The sequence below is a fragment of the Ictidomys tridecemlineatus genome, chromosome 4, assembly GCF_052094955.1.
Source record: "Ictidomys tridecemlineatus isolate mIctTri1 chromosome 4, mIctTri1.hap1, whole genome shotgun sequence".
NCBI lineage: Eukaryota > Metazoa > Chordata > Mammalia > Rodentia > Sciuridae > Ictidomys > Ictidomys tridecemlineatus.
In genome coordinates, this window is record NC_135480.1 from 1,084,593 (window position 1) to 1,109,878 (window position 25,286).

Sequence of the window (25,286 nt, forward strand, 5' to 3'; positions counted from 1 at the left end):
GCTGGAGCCTGGCCAGAGCGTTCCTGAGTGTAGTCCCCCAGACACCACCTCCCCAGTCCTCTTGAGTGGCCTGGCCTGACCGCTGGGGCCCGGCTCATTCCTCCCCTTTGCGAAAGGGCGGGGCGCCTCAGGTGCTGCTGGGTTTGGGCTCCAGCTCTGGAGCTCAGGCCCTTCCTTCATATACTCTCCTTGAGGGACAGGGACCTGTCTGTGTCCTCATCCCCAGAACCTGTGAACGGGGCCTTGTGTGAAAAGAAAAAGTGTATTTGCCAAGGTAATTAAGTGAAGGATGAGTCATTCTGGATTGGGGGGCTACGTCCTCTGACGGTGTCCTCATAAGAGGCAGAAGAGTCAGGCCCAGAGGAGGGATGTGGCCACAAGTCCAGGGGTACCTGGGAGGAGCCCACCACCCCCAGGGGACTGGGAGGAAGAAGGCCCTGCCTACCTGCAGACTTCCAGACGAGGACCTGGGAGAGAACAGTTGTGTCTCTATGGAGTCCCCAGTCTGTGGCTATCTCACCTGAGTCCCTGAAGTGGGTCAGCCGCCCTGGGTCACTCACCCGCCCTTGGGCAGGGCTCTTCAATAGTGCACTGGCATTTCCCAGCTGCACATGCAACGGTTCGGAAGGATGTGGCCAGAAGCCACCTGGCAGTGAGCAGTGGCAGGAGCTCCGAGCTGGCGACCAGTCATCCCTGTTGGAAGAGCAAAGTGGCCCATCCACACAGTGGCATGTCTCCCTCCTGAGGGAATGAGGCTCTGACACATGTGTGGGAGAGCTCCTGGCCCAGGCAGCGCCACAGGAAGGACACGGAGGGCAGCTGGCCTCTAGGTGAGGATCACAGCAGCGCGACCTGGTTGTGAAGTGGGAGAATGTGCTCATGAACCAGCCGAAGACACCCCTGTGCAGGGCGAGCACCCTACCCCACACTGCCCGGCTTGTGGGCGCAGGGTGGTCCTCCACTGCCCCCGGCCCCCAGGAGGAGTGTGTGAGTGGTAAAGCGTGCAGGCCCTCTCCGCCATGCCCTGCCCCCTCTGTCTCTGGGATCAGTTAGCATGAGGCCATCGCCAGGCAGTGTAGGCACCTGGACTGGAGGCCAGGTGGAGCCCTGGAGTTGAACAACACGCTACAATACAGACGGACCACAGGACGCTATGGTCAGCCAAATAAGCCAGTCACAAAGTCCAAGTGTTGCCTGAGTCCACTCAGATGAGGTCCCCATCAACGAACTGTTCCCGAGGAAGTCCTGTCTCCTTGTTCATTGACTTGAGTGCCAGCGGGAGGTCTCACGGCTGGCCCACACAGTATGACCCACCCCAGCGTTGCTGTAGATGGCTCTGACATATGGGTCACGATGGTGGTAGCTGAGGCTACATTTGGGGGACCTGAAATCCACTTCTGCTGAAGGCACGGGCTCTCTACTAGAACCTGCCAGGTCAGAAAAGTGGCTGGAGTGGGACAGGAAGCCATCTCTGCCTTCACATTGTGTCTGTCCCCTTTACTGCCTGAACTTCGGGTCTGAGTCCCCCCAGCTCTGCATGTTGTATGTTGGTTGACCACTTGAGAAATGTTCTGTGCAAAGCTAGGCTGCAGGTTAACCTGACCCACACTTGCCTGGGCTCCTTACCACCGCCAGCTTTATGGTTAAAGATGCCCACCAGCCACCACAACCAGAAACACCCAACCAGGAAGGATCCAGAGGAGGTGGCACGGAGGTCCTGGGAGACCTTGGCCTCATCCCTTTATGAGCCCATCCCTGCCCCTCGTCTCTCCCACCCTATGTCTCAGCCCCCACCCAGGAGGGACAAGCTGGTTTGTGAGCAGAGCTCCCTCTGCTCTGCTCTCTGCTCTGGGCTGAACCTGGGTTCATTAACAAGCCCCACAGAGACAGGGAGGGAGGGAGTCCACATTTGGTGCACAGGTTGCTGTGAGGGTGATGAGGACGTCTGGAGGTGAAGGTGGTGACGGCTGCACCCAGTGTGAAAGTGCCTGAGCCCCCGGACTGTGCACCGAATGTGGCCAAGCCGGGAATCGTGTGTGTTTTACTACAAGGTGGACAGTTAATTTTGTCTGAGTGGATCTCCATGGTGACCGGGGTTTTGCAGCCCTGGTGAGGACTTCGGCTAGGCCTGCATTGTGGAAGCATGGTGGAGGCACCGTCCCGTCAGTCATAAGGCCAGCACAGTTTTGAGTTCACTCCTGTGGAACTGGAGAGCAGGGAGAGGGAGTCCTGGTGGTGGAGTGAAGAGGCCATTGCCGGGCGGCGGGCTGGAGTCCAGGTGTTGGTGGCTGGTTAGGCTGTCTCCTCTGAAAAGGTTTGCATTTCACTGCCTGTGGATGTAAGAACTCAATGCAGAAGCCAACAAATCCCTGTTTGAAGTTGATCTCAGAACCCTCTTCCCTCAGTTGACAGTGAAGCAAGAGGAAATCAGAACCCTATGGGAGTGTGGATCTCCCCATGATCAGCTGCTCGCAGGAACCCCGTCAGAACGCCCCTCTCCAGGAGTCAAGCAGGTCATGCACAAAAACACACGGTGCTGAGGTTCACAGGAGCATGTCCACGTGCTGGAAGGACTGACGTCTTGCTGTGCTGTGAGTGCTCTGGATGGAGGCGAGAGGCCAGGCCAGGGGAGGTAACCAGGAAACACAACAGCCAGGCCCTCTGTCCATCGTGGCTCATGCTCCAGCCCTTCTGCACAGCTCTGGGAGCTGTACCAGCTCCTTCCCCTCCTGCCTGAGGACTCTGGATTCTCCATGCCCCAGGCTGCCCTCCTGTGCTCTGCTGCCATCTGTACAGAGCTTCTTGCTCCTGTCAGAAGCTGCCCACCATGAAGCCACCCTGTCTGCCACCTCCCTTATTGCTGGGCTCTCCTCCCGGCCTGTGTGCCTCAGCCCTGGGCTCCCCGCAGGCAGCAATGTGCTCCTGGGCCCCGTGTGACCCTCAGCCTGTGCCCTCGGGAACCCATACTCATCTCTCAGGGCTGTTTTGAAGAGTGAGAAGATACAGGAAAAGCTGTTTGAGAAAACCCAGAGCTCTGCTCACTCATTGCTATTAGACCCACAGTGGCTGGTCCCTGTGTTGAGGGTGACAGATCCCTGTGCCGTGGGGTTCATTCTCAAGTTAGGGAAGCAGCAGGGACCCCTCAAATGCAATTTGACAGATGACATAAGTGCAAAATAAGTCCCAGAGTGTGTGCAGAAGAGTTCAGAAACAAGGAAGAGTGTTGAGGAAGGGTGGTTCACCCAGGAAGGCACCTCTGGCACCAGAGAGCCCAGGCTTCAGCTCAGTCCAGGAGCCCTCCCCAGGCTCAGTGACCAGCCCTACTCTCCTGATGCTGCTCCCAGGAGCACTTCCGGCCCCTGCATCCTGAGGAGGAGTAGGAAGGGTGGACAGTGGGGCTCATCCAGGTCTGGGTTCCTCTTGATCACCCTGAATGCATGGGGCATCCTGCCTGAGACACCAAGGAGCTGAGGCAGCAGGAGCCCACGCACCCCGGTCCTGAGACCAGGCCCTCCTGACATGGGGCAGGACGGTTAATGCTGCCCAGCAAGACTTGTCGGAGAAGAGGCCAGTGCTTCCCCAGTGCCAGCCCAGTGCCAGCCCAGTGCCGCCCACCTGTTGAGAGCTCTGTGAGCCAGGCCTTGAGGCTGCTCTCTGCTGGGCAGGGCCCTCGGGGACAGCCTGGAGAAAGGCCCCATCCAAGCCCATTCTCTGCATGCCCTCAGTGGAACCTGACCCTGGGGCAGTGTCCTCCTGCAGGGCTGAGCAGGGCAGGAGAGGGCAGCAGCTTCTAGGGCTGGGATTTCCTTCTCTGAGCTGACCGGCCCACCTGACCTGTCCTGTTTCTAATCTGCACAGATGCACTTGAGAGCTCAGGTCCCTTAATCCAGAGTCTCTACTTCCTCAGGTGACATCCTGCTTTTTCCATGAAATTGGCCCCCAGGCTTCTGATCAGGACAGTTCCCCAGGGCCCCAAAGCACGGGTGCCAGGCTCGGGGCTGCTGCCGCCATTCCTTCCTGTTTGCAAGTCAGAACCCCGTCCTGTGGTGGGGTGAGGGGGGGCACTGCTGCAGCGACCACAGCCTCAGGCAAGGTGCTGCCTTCTCCAGGAAGGGGCGCTTCTCTGAGTTGAGTCCCAGCCGTGGGCTTTGAGAGTTCAGCCCTGGAGTGGAGCATCTCCAGCTGGACCCAGGGCGGGTTGCACCCAGCTGGTGAGGTGGGCAGCAGGGCGGCTTCTGCAGTGCCCCTGGGGTCCCCAAGCTGGCCAGTGACACACTCCAGACCCTCTTCAGAACTGAAGGGAAGACACCTGGTCCCTGCCCCCCTTCAGGACGCAGGCTCTTTGAGACAGGACAGGACAGGACTAGACGGGACAGGACAGTCCTTCACAGCCCTCTGCTCCCCTGGCACCTGGCCTGAGCTCCAGGGCATGGCCAGACCCTGAGGTGAGAGGGGAGGAGACTCCTGAGACCAGGCCTTGCCCCTGCCCAGGGCTCCATGTGTGACTGTCAGCTGCCTGGAGACCACTTCCCTGGGCAGACCCTGGCATGAGAGCAGAGGGGGACCTCAGGGTACATTCAGGGAGAACAGGCCTCCCGCCACCTCTACCTGCCCAGCCTCCCTGGCACCGCTCTGTGTGGGTGACTGGCCTCGTGCACCTGCGTCCAGGCCGGGTGGAAGAATCCCCTTACCCTGGGTGTCAGATGAGACATGGCCAGTTCTCAGGTCACATACCCTGAACACTGCGGGGCTACGCGTTCACTAACAGAGTCTTCCTTGTCTACCTGAACTTCAGGTTCCACAGGTCTCCTGACCACATCTGCTCACAATGCAGGTGTGTAGCAGGAACAACTGCTCTTGTGGGCACAAAATCCCGTCCGAATTCTTTGCAGGGGTATCCTTTTTGGGGAGCCCCCTTGGTGCAAAACCCAGGGGGGCTGTAGGGATTCATGACCCAGAGGCCGTTTCCACTTCCTTCCTGAGGCTCAGCCAGGTCCCCTCAGGCTCTGGGGGAGGGGCTGCCCTCATGGGAGCAGCAGGGGGCCAGCGCCTACCCTGGACTGGGCGGCTCAAAGGCATCCAGCCCAGTGCCCGGTGGGCAGTGTTCCTGTCTCTGAGGAGAGTGTTGAGGAGCAGGGTGCACCACCTCAGTGCCCCACCTGATCTCTCCAGGGCTTCAGATGTCACGCACCCCCATCTGGTGGAGCCCAGGCTTGTTTCTGCCACACACACGCCTGTCCAGGACAGGTGTCCGGCATGGGCACACGTTAATGGAGGCCTGACCCCAGCACATGCCTGTGTCCTCCCCTGGGCCCCACGGAGAGGAACAGAGTCTCTTCCAAAAGAAGCTAGAAGCAGCAACCCAACAGAGCAGAAGGGGACAGAGGGACTCTCTGGGCACCGGCAGGGAAGGAGCTCTGGGGTTGTGTGAATGGGGCTGTCGCCCGCTCCCTGGGGGTCTGTGGGTGTGGGAGAGAGCCGGCTGCAGGGTCCCCAGGCTCGGGTTCCAGAGGGGCCAGAAGTGGCTACTCCCTGATGGCTGCTGACAGCCCTGGCCTCCCTGCCTGTTCCTTCTTACCCACGAAAGCCCTGGGAGCAGGAGTCCTCACGGCCGCAGGAAAGCCTGCTCAGCCAGGTCCTCGGTCAGTGGTGGCCGACTCTCCATGCCTCTTGGTTTGGGTGACCTTATCAACCTCAAAGTGAGCCAAACTGTGATGGAAGTCACCTGAGTCTGCAGTGGGTGCTGTGACACCGGGCCGTGTCCCTGCAAAGCACATGCTCTCCTTGCGGAGCACCTTCAGGGACACCTCCTGGAGCAGCCAGGCAGTGAGCGCCCACAGCTGGGGCACCATAGCTGCCCCCCAGTCCCCGTCCCACCTCCCAGCCTGCGTGTCCCCCAAAGCCCCCACTGGAGGCCCTGTACTGCTATGCCCTCCGCCTGGACGTCCCAGCCCTTAGACCTGAGGTCCCGAATCCCATGCCTCTCCCCTTGTGGGGCCCCTCCTGCTGCCCAGGAGCTAGACTCTGATTTTAGGGGAGATTGCTTTTTAAGACCACGGTTTAAAAAGAAAAGGTTGCTTTTGCTGTCGTGGGCTGTGCTGCCCACCCCTCTGCTCTGCCAGCGTCCAGAGGAGAGCAGGTGCAGCACTGTCCCCAGTCACCCGTGGCCCCAGCCCCGTCACAGTGCCCATTGGCCAGAGGCCCATCTGCTGGAGTCTCTGCAAGTTGGGTGGAGAGTGGGAGGCGTGGAGACCCATGGGCAGGGAGAGTCTCTGCGTCAGCCGCACGGTGGGGAAGGAAGGCAGCAGGCGGCCCCCAGCCTCCTGCATGGGTCCCTGTCGCTGGCCTTCCCCAGCAACTCCCAGCAATTCCAGGGCTCCCTGTGTGCACAGCCGCGCTGTGCGTGGGGTACCGCTGTTCCACCAGGTGACCACCTGCAGCGCTGCCTGGGCTCCAAGCTGGGCACCCACGAGCAGGAAAAGACAGTTTCTCTGTGTCTGCAGCATTCTAAAGAAAACAAAATGCTCTACTTTTCTTTCTGCTCTGTCTTGGGAAGTCACACTCCTCTTCCTCCTCCCAGGCACTGGAGCTGGAAACCCTCTGGGAGGGCAAACAGGCGGAAAGGCTGAACCTGCCCGGGGTGTGTCCAGATGGTGGATGAGCTCCGCTGTCCCCTAGAGCCAGGATGGGGACTCCTGGTTCCCTTCACCCTCTCACGGGATGGGATGAAGGTGGAAAGGGACAGGAGCCTCTGTGGTCACGCTCTGGAGGCTGGCGATGTGCACCAGGAGCGTGGGTGCAGGCTGGTAGTGTTGCATTAGGCTCCGAGGACAGCTGCGTCCCACCTGAAGAGGTCACCAAGACCTGTTCCCACAGCAATGGCACAAAAAGACCTTTTAGGAACAGGCTTGAACCAGCCCGCGGCCACTTTGCACACGGCCAGGAAGGTCCTGCTCCAGGGGAGGCACCTCTGCAAGGGACAGTGTGCTGGTTCTGTGATGGGGCTATGGGGACAGTCTGGGGTCAGCACCCACCCCCACAGCCCTAGGCCAGGGCCTGGGCCCTACAAACTGTGCAGGAGGCTTCATGAGCCTCTGTGTGTTCACGTGGGCCAGGTGGAGGCCCGGGTGGAGGCTGGGGTGGGGCCTTGTAGCCCTCACAGAGCACCACAGCCAGAGGCTTCAGTCACAGTCATTGTCCCTCTCCTGAGGAAGGCAGGCTCAGGGTACACTGCTGGGGGCTGGCTCCTCCCACAGCCTCTCTCCTCCCTGTGTCCTGTTCTCCTCTTCTTACCGGCCCCCAGCCATGCGGATGAGGGCCACCCGAATGGCCTCAGCTTAACCACCTTAGGGATTTTACAAGGGCTTAGAGCTGCACCAGCCACAGAAGGCTTTGCCTTTAGGAGCCACAAAAGGAGCCTAACCCTGACCCATGCCCACAACTTGGTCTTTACAAGGCCAGTTGCTTTCTGAGGGAAAAAAAAGGGCTGCTGAGGAGCTGGCTGTGGGCTACAGGTGTGGCCCCAGATCCCCCTCCTGGGTGTGGGGGTCGGGGCAGGAGGATGGGCTACATGGCTTCTTCCCAGAAGGGCTGCAGATCAAGGATCCCGGTGTGGGGTGGTGGGACAGGACTAAAGTCTCTCCAGGGAGCTGGGTGAATGGGAGATGGACGGCAGGTTGCAGTTCCAGTAACCATGACAACCGCCGACAGCCCCTCACCCTCACGCATCTCTTGGGAAACATGTCAGGTCAAGACCAAGCGAGGGTTGTGGTATTGAAGGGTCCTGGGAAACCCAGAAGGAAACCCTTATTAAGTCCAAGTTTCCTGGGAAATGCCAAGTTTGCCGGAACTGAACTTCACCAGTCATTTAGGTACGGAGAACTGACACGCAGGGTCACCCTGTGATGAAGCAGGTGGCTTTCAAGAAATAGAGACTCAATCCATTGAGCCGTTTAACTTTAATTATTAACATTCAACATGATTATGAGAGGCTTTTCCTCCCTCGCATCTGAGGAAAGATCTGCTCTGTGCGTGGGGGCGGGAAGAGTGCTTGATGTACTTCTCCTAATTCTGAAAAGCAAACAGGAATGACAATAAAAACCAAATTGAAGTCATAAATAAACGTTCTCATTACAGACAGGAGCAGACGGCCGGGAACCGGGCAGAGGCTCCTCTCCCTGGCGGCTGGGACCTCACCACAGCCTCACAGCCCGCTCGTTAAGCAGTAAATACAAAGACAGGCTAAAAATTCACGATATTAAGCCACAACTCACCGGAGCCGGACACCATTCCTTCCTGATATTCCTGCCATCGATCACTGGAAGACCACGCGGGTGTTCTGCCCATCGCTGGGACACTTCCTTTCTGGGTGGACTCTTCCTGGCTTGCTGCAGAAAGAGTGGCGGGAAGGCAAAGTCCTGCGCCCCCCCATGGCGGTGCCCGCATCAGCAGCACTTGCTTCCCTCCTTCCCCAGGTCGGCCCTGGCCCCAGCCTGTCCTCCCTCTGGTTCACCCCAGCGTGCACGAATCGGCAGGGGGCACAGGGAGAGCGGAGTTTTCTCCCCTGCTCTAGGGGCCCTTCAGAAACAGCACACCTATTCTCTGCCCCGGCCCCAGCACTGTGCGCCGGCCTTGGGGCACCCTGGCTGTCGGGCTCTGGGCTCCCTGCACACCCTAGGTCCCACCAGGCAGAGGGGGCATGGAGACAAAGCCCTGGTTTTAAGGGTGTGATTCTTATTTTTTTCTCCAGCCTGTTTTTAAACATTTTAAAATTGTGGTAAGATAGACATAAAACACCACTTTTAGCAATTCCAGGTGTGAGATCCAGCCACGTTCAGATGCTAAGGGAATAAGAAGAGGGATGGCAGAGCCAGCCAGAGCTCGGCCTTCCCCACTGTGCCCACAGCGGCCTCCAGCCGGAGCCTGCACGGCAGACCGGGCCCCCAGCCCCTCTCACCAAGCCACCAAGGAATTCCTTAAGGGATCTCACCTTAGAAGTACCCGAAAGTCACCTGTGTCCAGGGCTGCCGTCTCTGCCCCGGGGCTATGACCCTGGCCTTGGGGTGACCAGGCCCCGTCTGGCCCAGGACGGCCCTCACTGACCAGAGGCAGAGCTGCTGGCACAGACTCAAGGCTCTCCTGGCTCCTGGTTCCTTCCCAGCTCTTCCCCACATGCCTGGGGCTGCAGGGGCCCCTCCCTGGGCAGGTGGGAAGCTAGGGGGTGGGAGGAGCAGAGGAATGGTCCCTGGCACTGAGGCCCAGGGCTTGGGACAGCCTGACCTCAGGTGGAGGGGTCGAGAACTGCTGCAGCCCCCCTGAGCAGCCTGGAGCGCCAGGGACCGGCCTGCAGGGTGGGTGGGTCCTGGCCCCTGCTCCAAGTTCCGCTTCTCCTGACTCCCCCAAACCTAGCTCAGGTGGGGAGGCTGGCCCTCAGGGAAGTGGTGACAGGGCCACTGGGGAGAGAGAGAGTGCAGTCCCCCAGGTGGGCAGGGCTTGGGCACCTGCATGGGTTTCATTTCCACAATGACAGGTAGAGGTTTCCCTTGTGCATGGCCATGGCTTTGTGGGTGGCGAGTGACACACCCAGGAAGCCAATGGGAAAGGGAGATGATCTCCAGAACACAGGACGTTCCGGCCGCTGAGCAGGGGAGCAGGCCCAAAGAGCCCTCAGGTGCAGGGGCGCCTTCCCAGCCTCTCCCACTCTGCCCTCTCGTCTCCACGCCCCCAGTCGCAGCATCGCCCATGGGTTCCTCTACACTTCCAGCCTCCAGATTGGCGAGCTGAATAAAACTCTTCCCTTTGTAAGCACCCAGGCATTCTGTGATAGCAACAGAAAGCAACTAAGACCATACTATGGTTTCAGAGGGCCACGTCCATGGAAGCCACCAAGACAACGCTGCAAAGGAGCATTCCATGACCAGGGAAGACGTGCACGTCACGCACGTTTGCTGAGCGAGTGCTGGTGTCCTGTGAGGGCCCAGCTTGGCCTCTGTCCCGACAGAAATGGGCCCCACGGAGGTGTCTGCAGCGGAGGGATGGGACCTGAGTCCCTCCCCAGAGGACCCTCAGAGCTGGGCTCAGCTCAGAAGAGGCCAAAGATAAAGCCGTACCGCAAAGCCCTCTAACTGGGAAGGGGACAACTGTCTTCGCCACCAGGGACAAGCCCTGGAAAGACACAGGCCACCAAACCTGGCTCAAAAAGAAGCAGAGAGACTCTAGAGGTCTGTGGAGGGGCTCCGTGCCAGAGCACCTGCCTGGCAGGCATGAGACCCCGGTCTGGTCTCCAATACCACACACATAACAATCATAACAAGTCAGGAGGCTGAACTGGTAATTATGGAACTTTCCACCAGGGCACACACGCGCCCGGTGGCTTCGCTGTAGACTTCCAACAGACACTTAAATAGGAATATCAATCCTTTACAGACTCTTCCAAGAAACGAAAGGGGAAGGGCACTTCCCAACTCATTCCATGAGGCCAGACCACCCTGATACCAAAACCAGAACGGGATATCAGAGACGAGAAACTATAGATCAGTATCCCTTTCGATGATGGGTGCAAAAGGCCCAGCAATGCCTTAGCAAACAGCATCTGGCAACATACAAAAAAGCTTACACCCCATGGCCAAGTAGGATTACCCAGGAATGCCAGGTGAGTTTAAATCTGAAAACCAATTAATGCAATCCCCCACGTCTAAAGATAAAGTAGCAAAAGGCACACGATCATCTCAGTCAACACAGAAAGACTTCTCACAAAATCCAAGACCTTTCTGGGGCAGGAGTTGTGGCTCAGTGGAGGAGCTCTGGCCTAGCATGTGTGAGGCACTGGGTTCCATTCTCAGCACCACATGGATATAAATAAATAAAATAAAGGTCTGTCAACAACTAAAAATATATTTTAAAAAATCCAATTCCTTTTCATGATAAAAAAAAAATTCAGCAAGCAGGAGTCAAGGTGAAATTGTTCTCACTGATAAGGGGCACCTGTGGAAAACCCCACGGGGTGTCTATTCTCCACCCACCAAAGGACAGTTGGATTGTTTCTAAGTATGGGCTGTTACAAATAAAACCTCAGTTTCCTGTGCACGGCGGTTCCCATTTCTCCTGGGATTGCTGGGTCGTAGTGGAAGTGCACATTCACTTGATGACAAGGTAGTCAACTGGCTCCGAGTGGCTGTGCCTTTCATGCTGCTGTCCACCACGTGCAGGAGTCCAGGGCATGCCACACCCTCTCCAGCACAGCCTGTGCCTCCCTTGTGAGCTCTAGTCACTCACTGGTGTGAGTGCTGCCTTGCACATTTCCCTTCCTGCTTCAGACAATTAGTCAAGCTGCGCATTTTTTGTGTGCTTATTTGCCATTTGTATTTGAAGGGTTTTATCCATTTTTTTTTTGGTCCAGTCATCTTATTTTTGAGTTGTAAGAGCTCTTTATATATTGTGGATACAGGTCTCCTATCAGAGATGTGTTTTGCAAACATTTTCTTTCAATCTGCGGTTTTTAATTTTCTTCACAGTGTCTTTGAAGCATATTTTTTTAAAATTTTGCTAATGTCCAATTTATTATTCTTGTTTTATTTTACAGTTTGTGTTTTTTAAAAATTTTATCCAAGCAATAAAAAGGACACAAAAATTCTCACCTGTTTTCTTCTAGAAGCTTTATAGTTAGAGCTCTTATATGTAGGCTGACTTCTACTTGGTACTTTTACACACTTGCTAATTTAGTTAAAATAATATTTGTATATTGCAAGGTAAGGTTGGAAGTTCTTTCCTCTCATGTGGATGTCTATTTGTTCCAGTAACTTTCGTTAAATGAATATCCTTTCTCCATGGGATTATCTTTGCACCTTTGTTGAAAACCAATTGCCATAAGTGTAAGACTTTATTTTTGGATTCTCATCTCATTCTTTGGTCTATCTACAGATGTCTTTAGGCCATCCATACTGTCTGGATTGCTTTAGCATTATAATAGGACTCAACTCTGACAGTGTGAGCTCTGCTCTTCTTTAAGATGGTGTGGGCTTTTTTAGGTCCTCTGAATTTCTTTATAAATTAGAATCAACCTGTCAGCTTATAAAACAAAAAAGACATAAACCAAACCTAGCCTGTGGGGTTTACCTGAGAGATCTACAGATTATTTTGGAGACAACAATACTGTCTTGTAATCCATGAACATGGTATAAGTCTCTCTTCATTAGGTCTTGTTGTGTCTCTCTCAGTGGTATTTTGTAGTTTTCTGAGTCTCATGTATCTTAAATCTGCCCCTAAGTGTTCAATGTTGTAAAAATTCTATTTGTAAATGGCACTGTTTTAAAATTTCAAGTGCTAACTGTCCATTGTTAGTACAAAGGAATAGAATTGATTGGGGGGCTTTTTATTCTGTGGCTTTGGTAAAATCACTCAATTAGTTTTAACAGCACTTTGTAGCTTAACATTTTCTACCGACAATAATGAAACATGCAATTAGAGATCACTTCACATTTCCCTTCCAAAGGTTGGGACCTTTTCCTTGCCAAATACACTGGCTGTGTCCTCTGTCCGTGTTCAAATGGAGCAGTGCAGTGCATGTTCTCCCTGTCTTTCTGATGCGGGGGGAGAGCCCCTCTCACCATTTGAGGTTCACGTTGTCCTGGGCAGTCATTCTTTGTCAGCTTCTATCCCAAGTTCACTGAGACTTTTTCTTTTTCCTTTTTTTTTTTTCCCTTTTTGTACCAGGGGTTGAACCCAGGGGCATTTAACCACTGAGCCAAATCCCCAGCCCTGGGCTGGGGATGTGGCTCAAGCGGTAGCGCGCTGGCCTGGCATGCGTGCGGTCCGGGTTCGATCCTCAGCACCACATACAAACAAAGACGTTGTGTCCGCCAAAAACTAAAAAATAAATATTAAAATCCCCCCCACCTCTCTCTTTAAAAAAAAAATCATAAAAAAAATACCCAGCCCTTTGTTTTTAGATTTTCTATTTTGAGACAGGGTCAGACTAAACTTCGTTGGGCCTCTCTAAGTTGCTGAGGCTGGCTTTGAACTTGTGATCCTCCTGACTCAGCTTCCTGAACCACCAGGTATACAGGTGTGTGCCACTGTGTCCAACTGTCACTGATAGCTCCCCCCCACCCCAACACATGGTCCTGTGTCTTTTTCTGTTCTGGTTTGCCAACGGGTGAATTATATCCATTGGTTCTGGAAGAGTAACTGACTTGCCTCAGCCCTCCTGGAAAGAGTCCCGGGGTCACGTGCACTTTCCCATACCATGCTGGAATCCTGTGCTGGCGTGTTGTCAAGGGTTTGGGTGTGCAGGCTCACAGGGTTCTTCTCTTGTCCTGCCGTGTGTGGTTTTGGCACAAAGGTTTCATGCCATTGGGAAGCCTCTGTCCACTCTGTGTTCTGACAGTGCTCGTGTGATGGAGTGTTGACCCACCAATGAGTCTCTCTCTCATCAGGACTTTCCTCAAGGGACGTAGCAATTTTGAACACCAGTCCATGTCTTCTTGCTCAGTAGCACTGGACCCCTCCTGGCTCCTGTCCCCACAAGGTGATTGAGAAAGCCACCAAGAACTGTGGCATCCACAGTCACAAGTGCCTCTTAGTTGCTCTCCCCCAAGTATGTTCCTTCCCAGACATCTCTGAACCGGACCCAATGGGCCAGGCTGACAGAGCCTGTGCACAAGGGGTTATACTTTTGAAACCAGAGTCTGAGATAAAATTGGATTCTGTGCTTCTGCTGGTGGGTGGGGTCTGTGTAAACTACAGGATTCTGCAGGCAAGAAAGCAGCTAATCACAGCAAGGGATGCCTATTGGTGTCAGCTCTGAGGGCTGTAGCTGACCTAGCTGAATTCTTCCCTAATAGTACGGAGTGATGTGTTACAGCTCTCAGTGCTGCCCCTCTAAATGGTGCCCCCCCCCAGTGTTGCAATAGACCCCAGAAGCGCACACCAACTTTCTGGGTTGTTGAATCACAAATCTGTAGAATGCAATTCATGGGGAAATGGAAGGCAAGAGTGAAAGAGTGGGATTTATTCAGGAGTGAAGAATAGCAGCAGAATTCTTGCAGGTGCATGAGGGGACTCCCACAGGGATTGCCCCTTGAATGGGCTAGCCTAGGGGTCAACACTATTGGCCCAAATTTATGCTAATGAGGGTTTGGAAAAGTCCAAATACTATTGGTCAGTCCTTGAGTAAGAACTCCCATTCAAGTGGCCCTACTTCTGTTTTCTTGCCTTTGGTCCAGAAGTGGGAGATTGAAGCCCTGCGGTTGTGGAGGCTTGGGGGTTCAGAGCGGCACTACTCTGCAACGTGGGCATCCACGTTGACCTGGGCCAGGCTGCTGTGCTGCAATAGGCAGGCACGCCTGGCTTGCCTTGGTCTGGTTTGCCTCAGGTCCGCACTGGCATGGAGGGGTCCCCACAGCTGCATGTTACCTGTGCTCCAGCCTCCCCCGAGGCTGCCGATCCACAGCTCCAGACAAGGACATAGTGTCTGTCGTGAAGGGGTTAATTTGCAACAGATACAACAGGACAGGTTCAGTTGGGAGCTGACTCCACACAGCCCTGGACCTGGGCAATGCTGGCAGTGGTGACTTGTGGTCAGGCATTACACCAAGGCTGAAGGCTTAAGGCAGACACAGAGGGGCAGGAAGAGCCCCAGCTGAGCCCTGGAGACTAGGGTGCAGGCTGCACAAGCAAAGAAAAAACTGAGGAGTGGCCAAGTGGGGAGAAGGGAGCCAGGGAGCTGGGGTGGGGTAGGAATAGGGAGGAAGTGGGGTCTGGAAGGAAAGAATCTTGGTGACCAGATGAGAATGTTCAACAGGCCAAATACTGCTGAGAGCACAAGAAAATGAGTTTGTAGGCTGAGGAAGCCAAGTGACTTCAACAGCACCAGTTGGCAGGGGGAAGCTACTGACCTCCTGGGAGGCCACCACCAAGACCACTGCCCGGTTTATGGATCACCGACATTCTCTCCTGGTCTCCTGCACTCCTGCCACTTCCACCAGATGACCTGTCTACCTCACTGCTGGACAATTTCTTCAGTCCAAAGTCCCATGCACTCTTTATTATTCACCTAAAAGTCACCACTGCCCTCACTGGAAGGGCCCGTTGCTCATCCTGAGAACCTAACATTTGACACCTGATGACTTTAATCCACAACCTCCAAAGACATGCAAGATATGGACAGGACAGGCCTGTGCAGGGGACAGTTGTTCAGGGTGGCCTCTCTTTCTGGGCTGGAAATGTAATAGCCCAGAGTATTCTACTATCCATTGGTCTCTCCAAGGAGCCCTGGGAAGAACTGAGCCTTTCAAGGTCCACTCATGTAAACCCCAGGGGTGGGCAGGAGCATGTGGGCAGCTGGCCATCAGCAGAGAGGGCATGCAGTAGAAAGATCTGCCGGTAAAATGTCAGCACTCAGGAATGTGCTTTGGATGGCACTATGGTGGTCAGTGCAGTTCCCCTGGAGGTCCACAGGGTCCAGGGACCCCTAAGCTGCCCTCAGTTCTCTCCTACCACCTTCTGCTGTACTTCAGGAAACCCAGGTGCTTTTCTGCAAGAAGAGAATCCCTTCAGGTCTGGCTGCCTCTTTGGATCAGCCTGCTGTCCACAAGCTTTCCCCAGGCTTCTCTGGAACTTAGATGCTCTCCTACTCCAGCCTACAGCTCAACCTGAAGAGAGAAAGCTTCAAAGCAAAAGTCTAGGACTTCAAGTGCATCCCGCTGCTGTGTGACACTGGGTGAGCTCCTTGGCCTGGCGGTCCTGGTCACCACTCCGTGTGAATAGGAGCCGCGGTGAGGATAGCTTCCAGGCACTGCCTCTGGAGGAGCAAGGTCAGGGCTGGGCATCGCAGTGTACAGCAGTCTTGACTTGAATGCAACACCCCACTCCACACACAACCCAGGACTAAGTGCGGTGACTCTGCACCCCAACCTGCATGCAGCACTTCCGCCGTGTACAGCAACCCCACCAGAGCTCAGAACCTGGCCTATATGCAGCACCCCAATCTACATGCAGCGTCCCTGCAGCAAGACCACCGAGTGCAGAACCCTGCACCCAACCTACATGCAACATCCCTGCCGGCTTGCAGCAACTCTGTTCTGCATGCAGGACCCTGGCGAGGAGCGTGCATGCAGGAGCCTGGCCGGGAGCGCGGAACTCCTTCGGAAACCCGAGCCAAAGCAGCCACCTGCTCCCACTCCCCACGGGCCCGCTGCCAGCACGATCTGGGGCTGTGCCTCAAGGGCCGTCTGTGCACAGCCAGAGTACGAGGCTGGGCGGCGGGTTGGAGGTGCCCTGGCCTGGCCTGGCTCCACCCGGTCCCCGCCCCAACCCCGCCTGGTCCTCAGCTTAACTGTTCCAGCCGCCCTCAGCCCAGGCGGAGGCGGGCGAGCAGTTGGTGCAGGCGCTGATTGGGCAGTGATTCTGATTGGCTGCTGCGGGCACCATTAGCCGTGGTCACTACATCCCGCAGCACTCGATCAGACTCGGCTCTGCTCGGCTCGACTCGGCTACTCGGCTCGGCTCGGCAGAGAGGCTCAGTTCGGCGGCGTGGCTCGGCTGGGCTCGGCTGCTCGGCTGGGCTCGGCTCGGCTGCGCGGCTCAGCTCGGCTCGGCTCGGCAGCGCGGCCGCGGACGGGCGTGCGCTGGGGGCGCGGGGCGCGGGGCGCGGGCCTCGGCGGCGGCGGCGGCGGCGGCGGCGGAAGCCTGGTTCCCCCCGCCCGCCCTGTCCTCTCGACGAGGCGGAGGCATCACCCCGGCCGGGCCTCAGACGGGCGCGGCGCGAGCGGCGCGAGCAGCGCGGGGGGCGGCGGGGCGCGGCGGGGCGCGGCGGGGGCGCAAAGCAGTGCGGCCCTCCCGGGGGCGCCGCCGGCCGGGTCAGCGCGGACGGCACTCAGCGGACGCGGACGCACGGCTGGCCGGCCCCTCCCTGCCCGCGCCCGGGCGCCCACTCGCCGGCGCGGGGCCCGGGAGCGATGACATCGACGGGGAAGGACGGCGGCGGGGCGCAGCACGCGCAGTATGTGGGGCCCTACCGGCTGGAGAAGACGCTGGGCAAGGGTCAGACAGGTGCGTGCGCGCCGGCGCTGGGGGCGCGGGCCGGGCGGGCGAGGGGTGCCGGGCGCGGCGCGAGAGGACGCGGGCGATCTAGGGGCGCGAGTGGCCCGGGACGCGGGTCAGGCGGGCTGGCGGGCGGGCGCACCTCCGGGGAGGCCGTGCGGACCCGCCGGGCGGGGCCGGGGAAAGCTGCCTAGTCGTGATGCTGCAGGCCCGGCCCGGGCCGGCGGCCGCGAACAATGGGCGGCTCGTGCGCCCCCGTCAGCCCTGCGCCTGGGTTCCTCCGCGGAGCCCGGCAGGCCGAGCGGCTGCGGTCGGCCGGGCGCGGCCCAAGGACACGCGGCACGGCCCGGGGCGCACCGCGGTGGGGCGCAAAACACGGCCTGGCAGCGCCCGGCGGCCCCGCTGCAGGTGCGCGGGCCGGGCCGCATTGTGCACCCGAGCGCTGGGGCCCATTGTGCAGCGAGAGGAGGGGGCCGAGCGGGAGCCCATCTGCCGTCTGCTGCGCCGCGCTAATAGGCGTGCTGCTGGAGCAGCTGCGCCCCGGCCGCGCGACCCCGGCGGTCCTGGCCGCCGGAGCCCCACTGGCCAGTCCCGGACCTCGGTTCGCGGAGGGGGTGGGAGAGAGCAAGGACCCGTCAGAGAGCTGGACAGCGCCTTCCTCTTCTCCCAACCTCAGGCCTCCGTGTATGCGACACTGTGCTCCCTAGGGGAGGAAGAGGGTGACTGTTACTGGGCCTGGATCAGTATCCAGGTCTGGCCCCTGGAGCAGACCCAGAGTCTACAGAGGAGGGGACTTTCTGGCTGGTCTTGGTTGTTTTTCCCGTGACAGGTTAGATCCCTGCAAGGCCCAACCCTGGGCTAGCAGTGTGCACAGCTCCCCTTGCATTTGGCTAACTTTCCAGGCCTGGTTGGGCTTGGCCAGCCCCCTCATCTGGTCAGCCAGGCGCGTTCACACAGTCCTCTTTGTGGGAGGCTGGGACTCAGCCATTTTCTTTCTTCTCCCAGGACCAGCCTATCTCTGGTGGCCCAAAGGTTTAATTGGCACTGACCACTTCTTTCCTTTTTGGAAAGTTCCCCAGAGCCCAAGGATGGAGGATAGCAGGAGGTTGCCCACAAGAGTGGGGCCCAGGAGTCCCTCTGCCAGCACCCCAGGGCCACAGGACGCAGAGCTAGGCAGTTGTGTCTGGGAAGAAAGTGGGCCAGCCTGTGCTCCTGGGGAGGGCGGCAGCGTGATGTAGCAGAGGCAGGAAGGGTCTGGGCTGCGAGGATCTGCCTCCTCTCGCTGAGTCCCAGCGCCCGGCCCAGGGCTGCAGCCTGGGCTTGAGGAGGAAGCACAGACAGCTGTGGTTCAGCTGAGTCCGGAGAGGCACCTTTCCAGGGAAGGACAACTAGTCTGTGACATCCTTGGCGAAGGAAGGGCCCAGGGCAGCCTAGCGCAGGAGGCAGGGAAATGGTCTAATTATCATACCAATAAAATGTCATCACGAGACACCCTCTGTACGCACCTGATGACAGCGTGGGCTGTGTGCAGTGCCGCCGGCCCCTGGGGGCAGGGGCTAGTCTCTCTGCTCCCCACTGGGTTATACTGCCCTACAGTTAAGTTGGGAGGTTCTTCCCACTAGCAGCCATGGCTGTGAAAGGTGTGTGCAGAACGGAGAAGGCAGCCTGATCCAGAGTTCTGGTGGCCACAGTGTAGAGGTGTAGCCAGGAAGTCCACCACAGCACTTGTCTTCTGTGAGGGGTCATCTTCATGGATGTGGGCCCTGTGTGTGTGTGTGTGTGTGTGCGTGCGTGCTGGGCAGAGTTGCTGTGTTCCAGACCTGCCCTGGACTCCAGAGGGGGACAGACTTCCTGCAGGGAGACCTCAGGGGAGAGTGTGGCCTCTGCCTCTGTCTACCACCGCCTGGGGACCTTGTGGTCCTGAGGACTGGTGCTGGGACCTGGGGCAGTTGTTGCTGGGCTGGCAGGGGGAATCCACCAGTGAGGGCTCTGAAACTCTTGTTCAGTCACTGATGGGGCTGGGCCCCTGCAGGGACACCAGAACACAGTCCCCGCCATCATGGTACTGGCGGGAGTGGGAGACCCTGCAAGCCTAGGCAGCACCTGCCTAGGTCCTGGAGGGAGCATTGCACGGCCCTCATCCTGCGGGCTCAGTGGCCAACAGCAGGCACCTTCCTGCCCAAACCAGAGCTCGGCTTTGGTAGCCCAGGAGGACCCGGGAGGACCCTGTGGGAGGAGGGAGGGGACTGTGGGCCCTGGCTGTTTTTGGAACCCCATTGTGCCTAGAGTCCCTTCATCCAGAAGCAGGGGAGGGGAGGAGGTAGTGACAGGGCTCTCAGGGAAGGGTCAGCCATGCCCAGGACTGGGAATGGACATGAAGGGCTACCCACCAAGTCCCTGCCGTCCAACTCACCTGCCTCCAGCTTTCCCAGCTTCGGTCACAGCTGGTGGGTGAGGGGACCTGGGACCTCTCTTCCCAAGTGGAACTCTCTGGCAGTTGGTGGCCTGGAGAGGGATCCAGGGTGGTGAAGCCAGTTAGATGGGGGCAGGTGACAGACGGAGGGGGGCGAGGGTGAGCCTGGTGTGAGGGGACGGTGGCAGAACTGAGGGTGTCCCTGGAAGTTGCAGGTGCCCCCTGGAGGGGAGAAAGCGGCAGAGCTGAGGAAGACACAAAGGGGACCATGTGGGTTTGGGGAAGTGGAGCAAAGGCAGGGAGGGACCCACCTGAGGGGCTGTGTGGTGCTGAGGCCCAAGGGACGTGTGGCTGAGTGCACGGGACCTGGTGACCTCTGTGGTGGTATAGGTGACAGAACTCCATTCTGGGGACACAAGTTGTGTCTGGTGGTCACCATGCCAGCAGGTGGGCCTTCTGCGAGTCTCACAGGTGATGGTGCGGTCCCCTCCCCCACATCAGACCCTGCTGTCTGACCGGCTGTGCCCACCAGGGAACTGGGCCTCGGAACCCAGTCTGCCAGCAAGGGCAGTGTTCCTGGAGGGAGGAGAGCCTGGGAGAGGGCTGCCCACACAGGACAGGTCACAGCTGAGGGTTGGGGTGGGCAGCTGTCCCACCTGGCCTCTCTCCTGCTCGGGTGTCCGCCCAGACAGCCCAGGTGCCACCCCAGCCCTCCTCCAGCAGTGCAGACCCTGCCTCAGTGCCCATTCCAGGTTGGGAGCTGATCTGTGAGGACTGTCCCAAGGGGACAGCTAGGCCCAGAGGGTCCGACCCACCGAGGCACCTGTATGGTCTGCTGCACTGTCACTGGCAAGGTGGGGCGCCTGCAGGGACAGGGACCACTTGTGCTGGAAAGGCATGCTGGGCAGAAGCCCTGGCCCGGGTGCCCACACTGAGGTGTGTCCTGAAGTGCTGGCTGAGTAGGCTCTGCCTGACCCCGTGAGGACACTGGTGGGGCAGGCCCCTGCAGGGCTGCTGTTCCAGGGTGGGCTGTGGCTGGTCTCTGCCCTGACGTCGCCCAGGTGGGGCTGGTCTAGACTGTCGCGCACATGGCCTACACCGCTGCCTGGCTGGCCCTCCCTGCCATGTGAAGCTTGGCCGCCCTTCACCAGCCCCCTGGGGAGTCTGTTTCTGACAGATCCTCACCTAGGCTCAGGGGGAGCCCGGCTGGGACCACTGAGGTGCCACTGCGCAGGTGCCAGCAGGCTCCTGCGTCCTGCCCCTTCCCTGCCTGCCCGGAGTGCTCACAGGGTGGCCACATGTTATGCTGGTTGTCACTGGTGTGTGGACTCCTGATCTACCCATGTGGCCGGCTCCTCTCTCCAAGCAGCCACCTCAAGGCCAGCAAGGACTGTACTTCAGGGCACTAGGGCTGCCTGCTGCTTGTCCTGCAGCTGGCCCTGGCCTGCTCCTGAGTGTGGGCCCCAGTGGGGTGGGCCCGGTGCCCTACTGTCTGTCCTGGTTTCTCTCCTAGTGTTATTGGAGTGCCCTGAGTGCAGGGTGGGCAGGCAGCAACAGTGTCCTCTGCTGGCCACGGGCCCTGCCCTGGCTTGGCTCCTTCTCTTCGCAGCAGACGGGCAACACTGAGTGCAGCCCCAGTGGCTGGGAAGTCTGTGGCTAGTGCTCCACAGGAGCAGTTGAGACCTGGTGACTCTCCTTGGACGGTACCTGGGGACAGTGAGGCTGCACCCTGGGGTCACTGCGGCTTGGTGGGTGGTTCTGTCTCACTGGCCTGGCGTCTGTGCATGGTCCTCCTGGGCTCTGGCCACCAGGCAGCAGAGGGGCTTTGAGCCTCAGGACCCCGATCTGTGGAATGGGTTCCCGTGGAACTTTTGTGAGGCTCCCAGGCACAACTGTCGTGTGGTAGTGGGCAGCTGGGGCATCTGTCAGGGGCTGCTGGCCGTCTCTCCTGTTGTCCTGTACTCTGCAGGGAGTTGAAGGTGCCAGAACGTCCTGGTGCCTGCAGGTGGTGGGGTCAGGGGTAGGCTTCTGTGTGCTTGGCTCTAGGCCCAGGTTCCAGCCCAAGGTGGCCAAGCTGCCCGCAGGCCTCCCAGGGCCTCACCCCAGGAAAGCCGGCTGGTTAGGCTGACCTGGGCTCTGCACAGGATGGAGGCTGGGCTGGGACCGAGGCTCCAGGGACAAAGCAGAGATTGTGCCAGGCTGGCCGCCTCTCAGAGCCCAGCCTGCTCCGTCCAGGCCTTGTTCCACCACTTCTGAGGGGCCAGTGTTCCGGAGCCCAGCAGCTGGGAGTCAAGCCCCGCCTGTAGGACAGTGTCCCCCGTGCAGGCTTTAAAGAGAAACCTCTTCTTTCTGTGGCCTCTGGTGTCCTGGCCGGAGGTTGGGTCCAGAATTCCTCCCTGAGCCAGGGTGGTGACGGCACCTCCCCGGCAGGGCATGGGGGTCTCGTAGGTGGATGTGTGTAGAGCCTGGTGGCTCTTGTCCTCAGGCTAAGATCAGGTCCTACCTGCCCCAGGGTCCTGGTCTGTGGGAACAGATCCACTTTCCATGGGTGGCCACAGCATCCTTGTGGGCCTGGCCAGGGTTGAGCCGACAGTTCTGGGCTGGTGGGGATGGGGGACAGGGCCAGGTTGGGAGTCCTGGGATCCTCTGGAGGGCTCCTGGGGGCCGGAGTTCCTGGCCTGCATCAGGATGGAGGGCCTCGGGGAACTCACCTCATTGCCTCCCACTCTGAGCTGAGGCTGGCCACAGGGGTCCTGAAGGGCAGGGTTGGTCTTCCTGGCCCTCAGGCAGAGACGGTAGGGCAGCCTGGACAGCTGCTGCGTGGCCAGTGATGTAGGCGGGGGCAGCTGCACGTCAGTAAGGCTCAGAGCTGTGGGCGGTTTGCAGGGAAAGCCTGCATGGTCAGGAATGTGGTCTCGGAGGGATGGCGTGCGTGGCCGGGAAGCCCAGGGGACCCAGGCTGCTGGGCAGCGTCTTGCCTGGGTGGACAAGCCAGGGCAGGGGCTGGGGTGGACTCCCCGTGTCCAGGGAGAAGGACTTCTGGGTCACACCACATGACTGTGGGTAACTGAGGCCAGCTTTAGGGACCTATGGCCGGAGCAGGGCTAATTTGCTGGGTGACTACCAGGTGGCTACGCTGGCCGGAGGCTCACCTGGGCCCTGCCTAGCTGTTTCCTGAGCAGGCGACCTTCCTGCCCTGGGTCTGAGAGTTTTCTCCCATGGGCCAGAGGTGTCAAGGTATCCCGTCTGCCCCAGGAGAGGTGCTGGCCAGAGGTGCCCCAGCAGGGGTCTTGGCACTGCTGCTGGCTGGTGGCACCAGGGGTGAGAGGCAGCCTGGGTTCTTAACTCACTTTGTCTCAGAGACCTGAGCTCCGCAGCAGGAGCAGGTCCCTGCTCAGATAGCCCTGCCCTCCTCCTGGTCTTCAAATGCCCCTCCTGCTGGGCACCCAGCAGGGCCTGCAGCTCCACAGGGCTGGCCGAGCCTGGAGGCCTTTGGTGGGCAGGGAGTACATGGGAGCAAGCCTGGCCCTGAGGCGGGACTCACCTAGGGGCCCAGGAGTCCCTGGCCATTGAGAGCCGCAGGCTTCCATGTGCCCTGCGCTTTCCTGAGGCCCTGAGCCCGAGGCTGGGCTGAGAGTCCCTAGTCCCTGCTGTGGACTGCTCCTCCTCGGGGCTTGCAGGGGGCTTCAGGGGGCTGCTGGCACCACCCTGCAGTCCTCCCATGGTACCAGGGCCCCTCCAGCCAGCCTGGAGCTGGGCAGCCCCGTCCCGCCTGTCTGGGCCCCGAGGTCTAGTCATGGGCAGAGCCCGAGGGAAGGGCCAGCTCCAGGTGCTTGGGTGGGAGCCCAGCCTGCAGGTGGGGATCGCTCGTCTTCACGCCTTGGCTTCCCCCCTGTGAGCTGGCCTGGGCGAGACACAGAAATGATACCTGAGGACGTCCTTGCACGGGCTGAGTGGGGGCCTGGCCTGGTGCTGTGGCCAGTGGCTCCTTGGGGATTGGAGGCGTGCAGCTCGAGCGGCCTGGGATGCAGCAGGAGAAACGAGGACAGATGGTCATTGTGCCTGTTCACCCCCTCAGCTGAGGGGATTTTCATCTGTGGGGCAGCGAGCAGGGAGGGATGATGAGGATTGTGGCAAAGCTAGCCGGCCAGCTGTGCCCAGCCGAGGAGATGCCTGTCCAGCACAGTCCCTCAGGGCTCTGGCTGGCAGCTGCTGTCCCCCTGCCTCACAGGCCCTGGGCTGGTGAAGGGATTTGTTCTGTCCCTGTCCCTTGGCCACGTGTGGCCATGGTGACCCCTGGAGTGGCCTCACCCACCCTAGCCCCTACCTTGTGCCTGCAGGCATCAGAGCAGCAGGTCCACTGTGGCCCTTCAGCTCCCAGCCTTCACACCTGGGGCTGCTGACCCTCAGCTCTGTGGTTCCTGGGACTTCTGTGGGGTTGGCTGGGGCTTTTGTGGGGACTGTGTTCCAGCCCTGGGCTCACCCCGGTCCTGACATTTCCTGACAGGGATGTGGAGAGGCTCTCTGGAACCCAGCAGGCTCCGGCCTTGGCTGCAGGATGGAGAGCCAGTTCTGCTTCACACCGCAGGCCCATTATCTGAAGCGCGACCCAGGCAGGGTTTGCCAAGTGTCCTGGTGTCTGGCTTGAGAAGGCAGGCTCTTAGGTGGCGGTGTCTTTGTCACCCTGGAAACTCATGCTGATTTCTAAATACCAGCGGAAGTCCAGTCTGGTGCAGCGGTTTAACTTTGAAGGACTGTCCCCTGAGGCCTGGACCTCCTCTGCTGGCCATTCTGCATCTGCTATCCAGGGGACAGCAGGGGTCTGAGCTCTCCCCCAGGCCATGGCCAGGGCCCACTGGGCCCTGGGTGGGGCCTGTTCTCAGGGGTCCTTTGCCCTGTGTCACCAAGGCTGGGCTCTGGGTGGGCCTGGTGGTCTGCATTCCTGACAAGCCCATGGTTGATGCGGATACTGGTCAGGGCCTCACCTGGAGGCTCAGGGGAGCTGATGGCCTGTCTGCCTCCTCTTACTCAGCTCCTGACCCCCAGCTGGGGCGCCACCTTGAGTCTGTCACCATTGTTCGTGACGCCCCAGCACCAGGCCAGGGTGGGGACAGCAAGTGTGGACTTGAGTCTGCCTGGGGACAGTGGCTCCCACGTTCCAGAATGTTCACTGCAGGCCGGGCATGTGGGTGCCATCTCAGCAGGAGTGGATGTCACACAGGAGGAGCAGGGCCCATTTAGTTCTGCTGCTGGGAGTGGGAATTGCCGCCCCCGAAAGCCCAGTGCCGCCCCAGGCCCCCCGTCCCTCCTCTGGGGAGGGGACAGGTGAGGATGCAGGAGTGGCCCCGGGCCCGCAGGGGTGTCTGCACAGGCTGGACTGCAGGCAGGTCTGAGGGAGTCTTCCTCCCAGACTCCTCCTGGTGCTGGACCTCTCAGCGTCAGCTCCCCAGGCCTGACTGGCTGGACGCTGGGTCCTGCCACAGCCCCTTGTTCCCTCAGGCTCCTGGCTCCAGGGCAGCCTCAGCCTCTGGGATAGGGGCTTTCGCTCAGTCCACCTTCCAGGCCTCTGAGGGCCACTGTGGGGGACACATGTCCAGCAGATGCACAGTGACAGGGTGGACGCGGAGCTGAGTGACTGCAAGATACCTGTCCCAGCTGCTGTCTCTGGAGCTGCTTTGCCAACACGCCTGACCTGTGGCCTCCATGTGTACTCACACATGTGATACCCACCTGTCACACCTGCTGCCTGGGCACCTGGGTTCCGGTCTGAGGTCGGGGCTGTGCCAGGAAATGGGTTGTGCTCTCACCTGTCAGTCAGGGCTCATGCTTGGTG

The 25,286-nt window shown here is 59.0% G+C and overlaps 2 protein-coding genes across 27 annotated transcripts in view; one reads left to right on the forward strand and one right to left on the reverse strand.

Annotated features, from left to right (window-relative positions):
• Window positions 1–7,939: 7,939 nt before the first annotated feature.
• LOC144376929 (uncharacterized) lies at window positions 7,940–23,614 on the reverse strand. 3 transcript variants are annotated; one of them, XR_013437280.1, is made up of 7 exons: window positions 23,382–23,614; window positions 21,583–22,322; window positions 21,161–21,452; window positions 19,765–19,859; window positions 19,454–19,545; window positions 8,274–8,387; window positions 7,940–8,070 (listed from the first exon to the last, which is right to left on the reverse strand). XR_013437280.1 is itself a non-coding variant. In XM_078045308.1 (5 exons), exons 1-4 carry the CDS (start codon window positions 23,545–23,547, stop codon window positions 8,315–8,317), a joined length of 489 nt encoding a protein of 162 aa, XP_077901434.1. In that variant the 5' UTR covers window positions 23,548–23,562; the 3' UTR covers window positions 7,940–8,070; window positions 8,274–8,314. The 3 variants fall into 3 exon arrangements, 1 of the variants encoding a protein (XP_077901434.1); XM_078045308.1 differs by lacking the exons at window positions 19,765–19,859; window positions 21,161–21,452 and having other exon boundaries at window positions 22,165–22,322; window positions 23,382–23,562; XR_013437281.1 differs by lacking the exons at window positions 19,454–19,545; window positions 19,765–19,859; window positions 21,161–21,452; window positions 21,583–22,322; window positions 23,382–23,614 and adding an exon at window positions 8,990–9,315.
• The window catches only part of Brsk2 (BR serine/threonine kinase 2), a 54,932-nt gene continuing 46,481 nt past the window's right edge, over window positions 16,836–25,286 (forward strand). For 10 of the 24 annotated variants that reach the window (XR_013437275.1, XR_013437276.1, XR_013437277.1 and 7 more), the window contains exon 1: window positions 16,837–17,049. Coding sequence is in view for 19 of the 24 variants with exons in the window: in XM_078045291.1 (XP_077901417.1) it covers window positions 16,956–17,049 (94 nt within the window). In the remaining 5 variants the exon portion in view is untranslated. Of the gene's footprint in view, window positions 17,050–25,286 lie in introns of all 24 variants that reach the window. The other 14 variants (XR_013437278.1, XR_013437279.1, XM_078045303.1 and 11 more) reach the window with 3 other exon arrangements.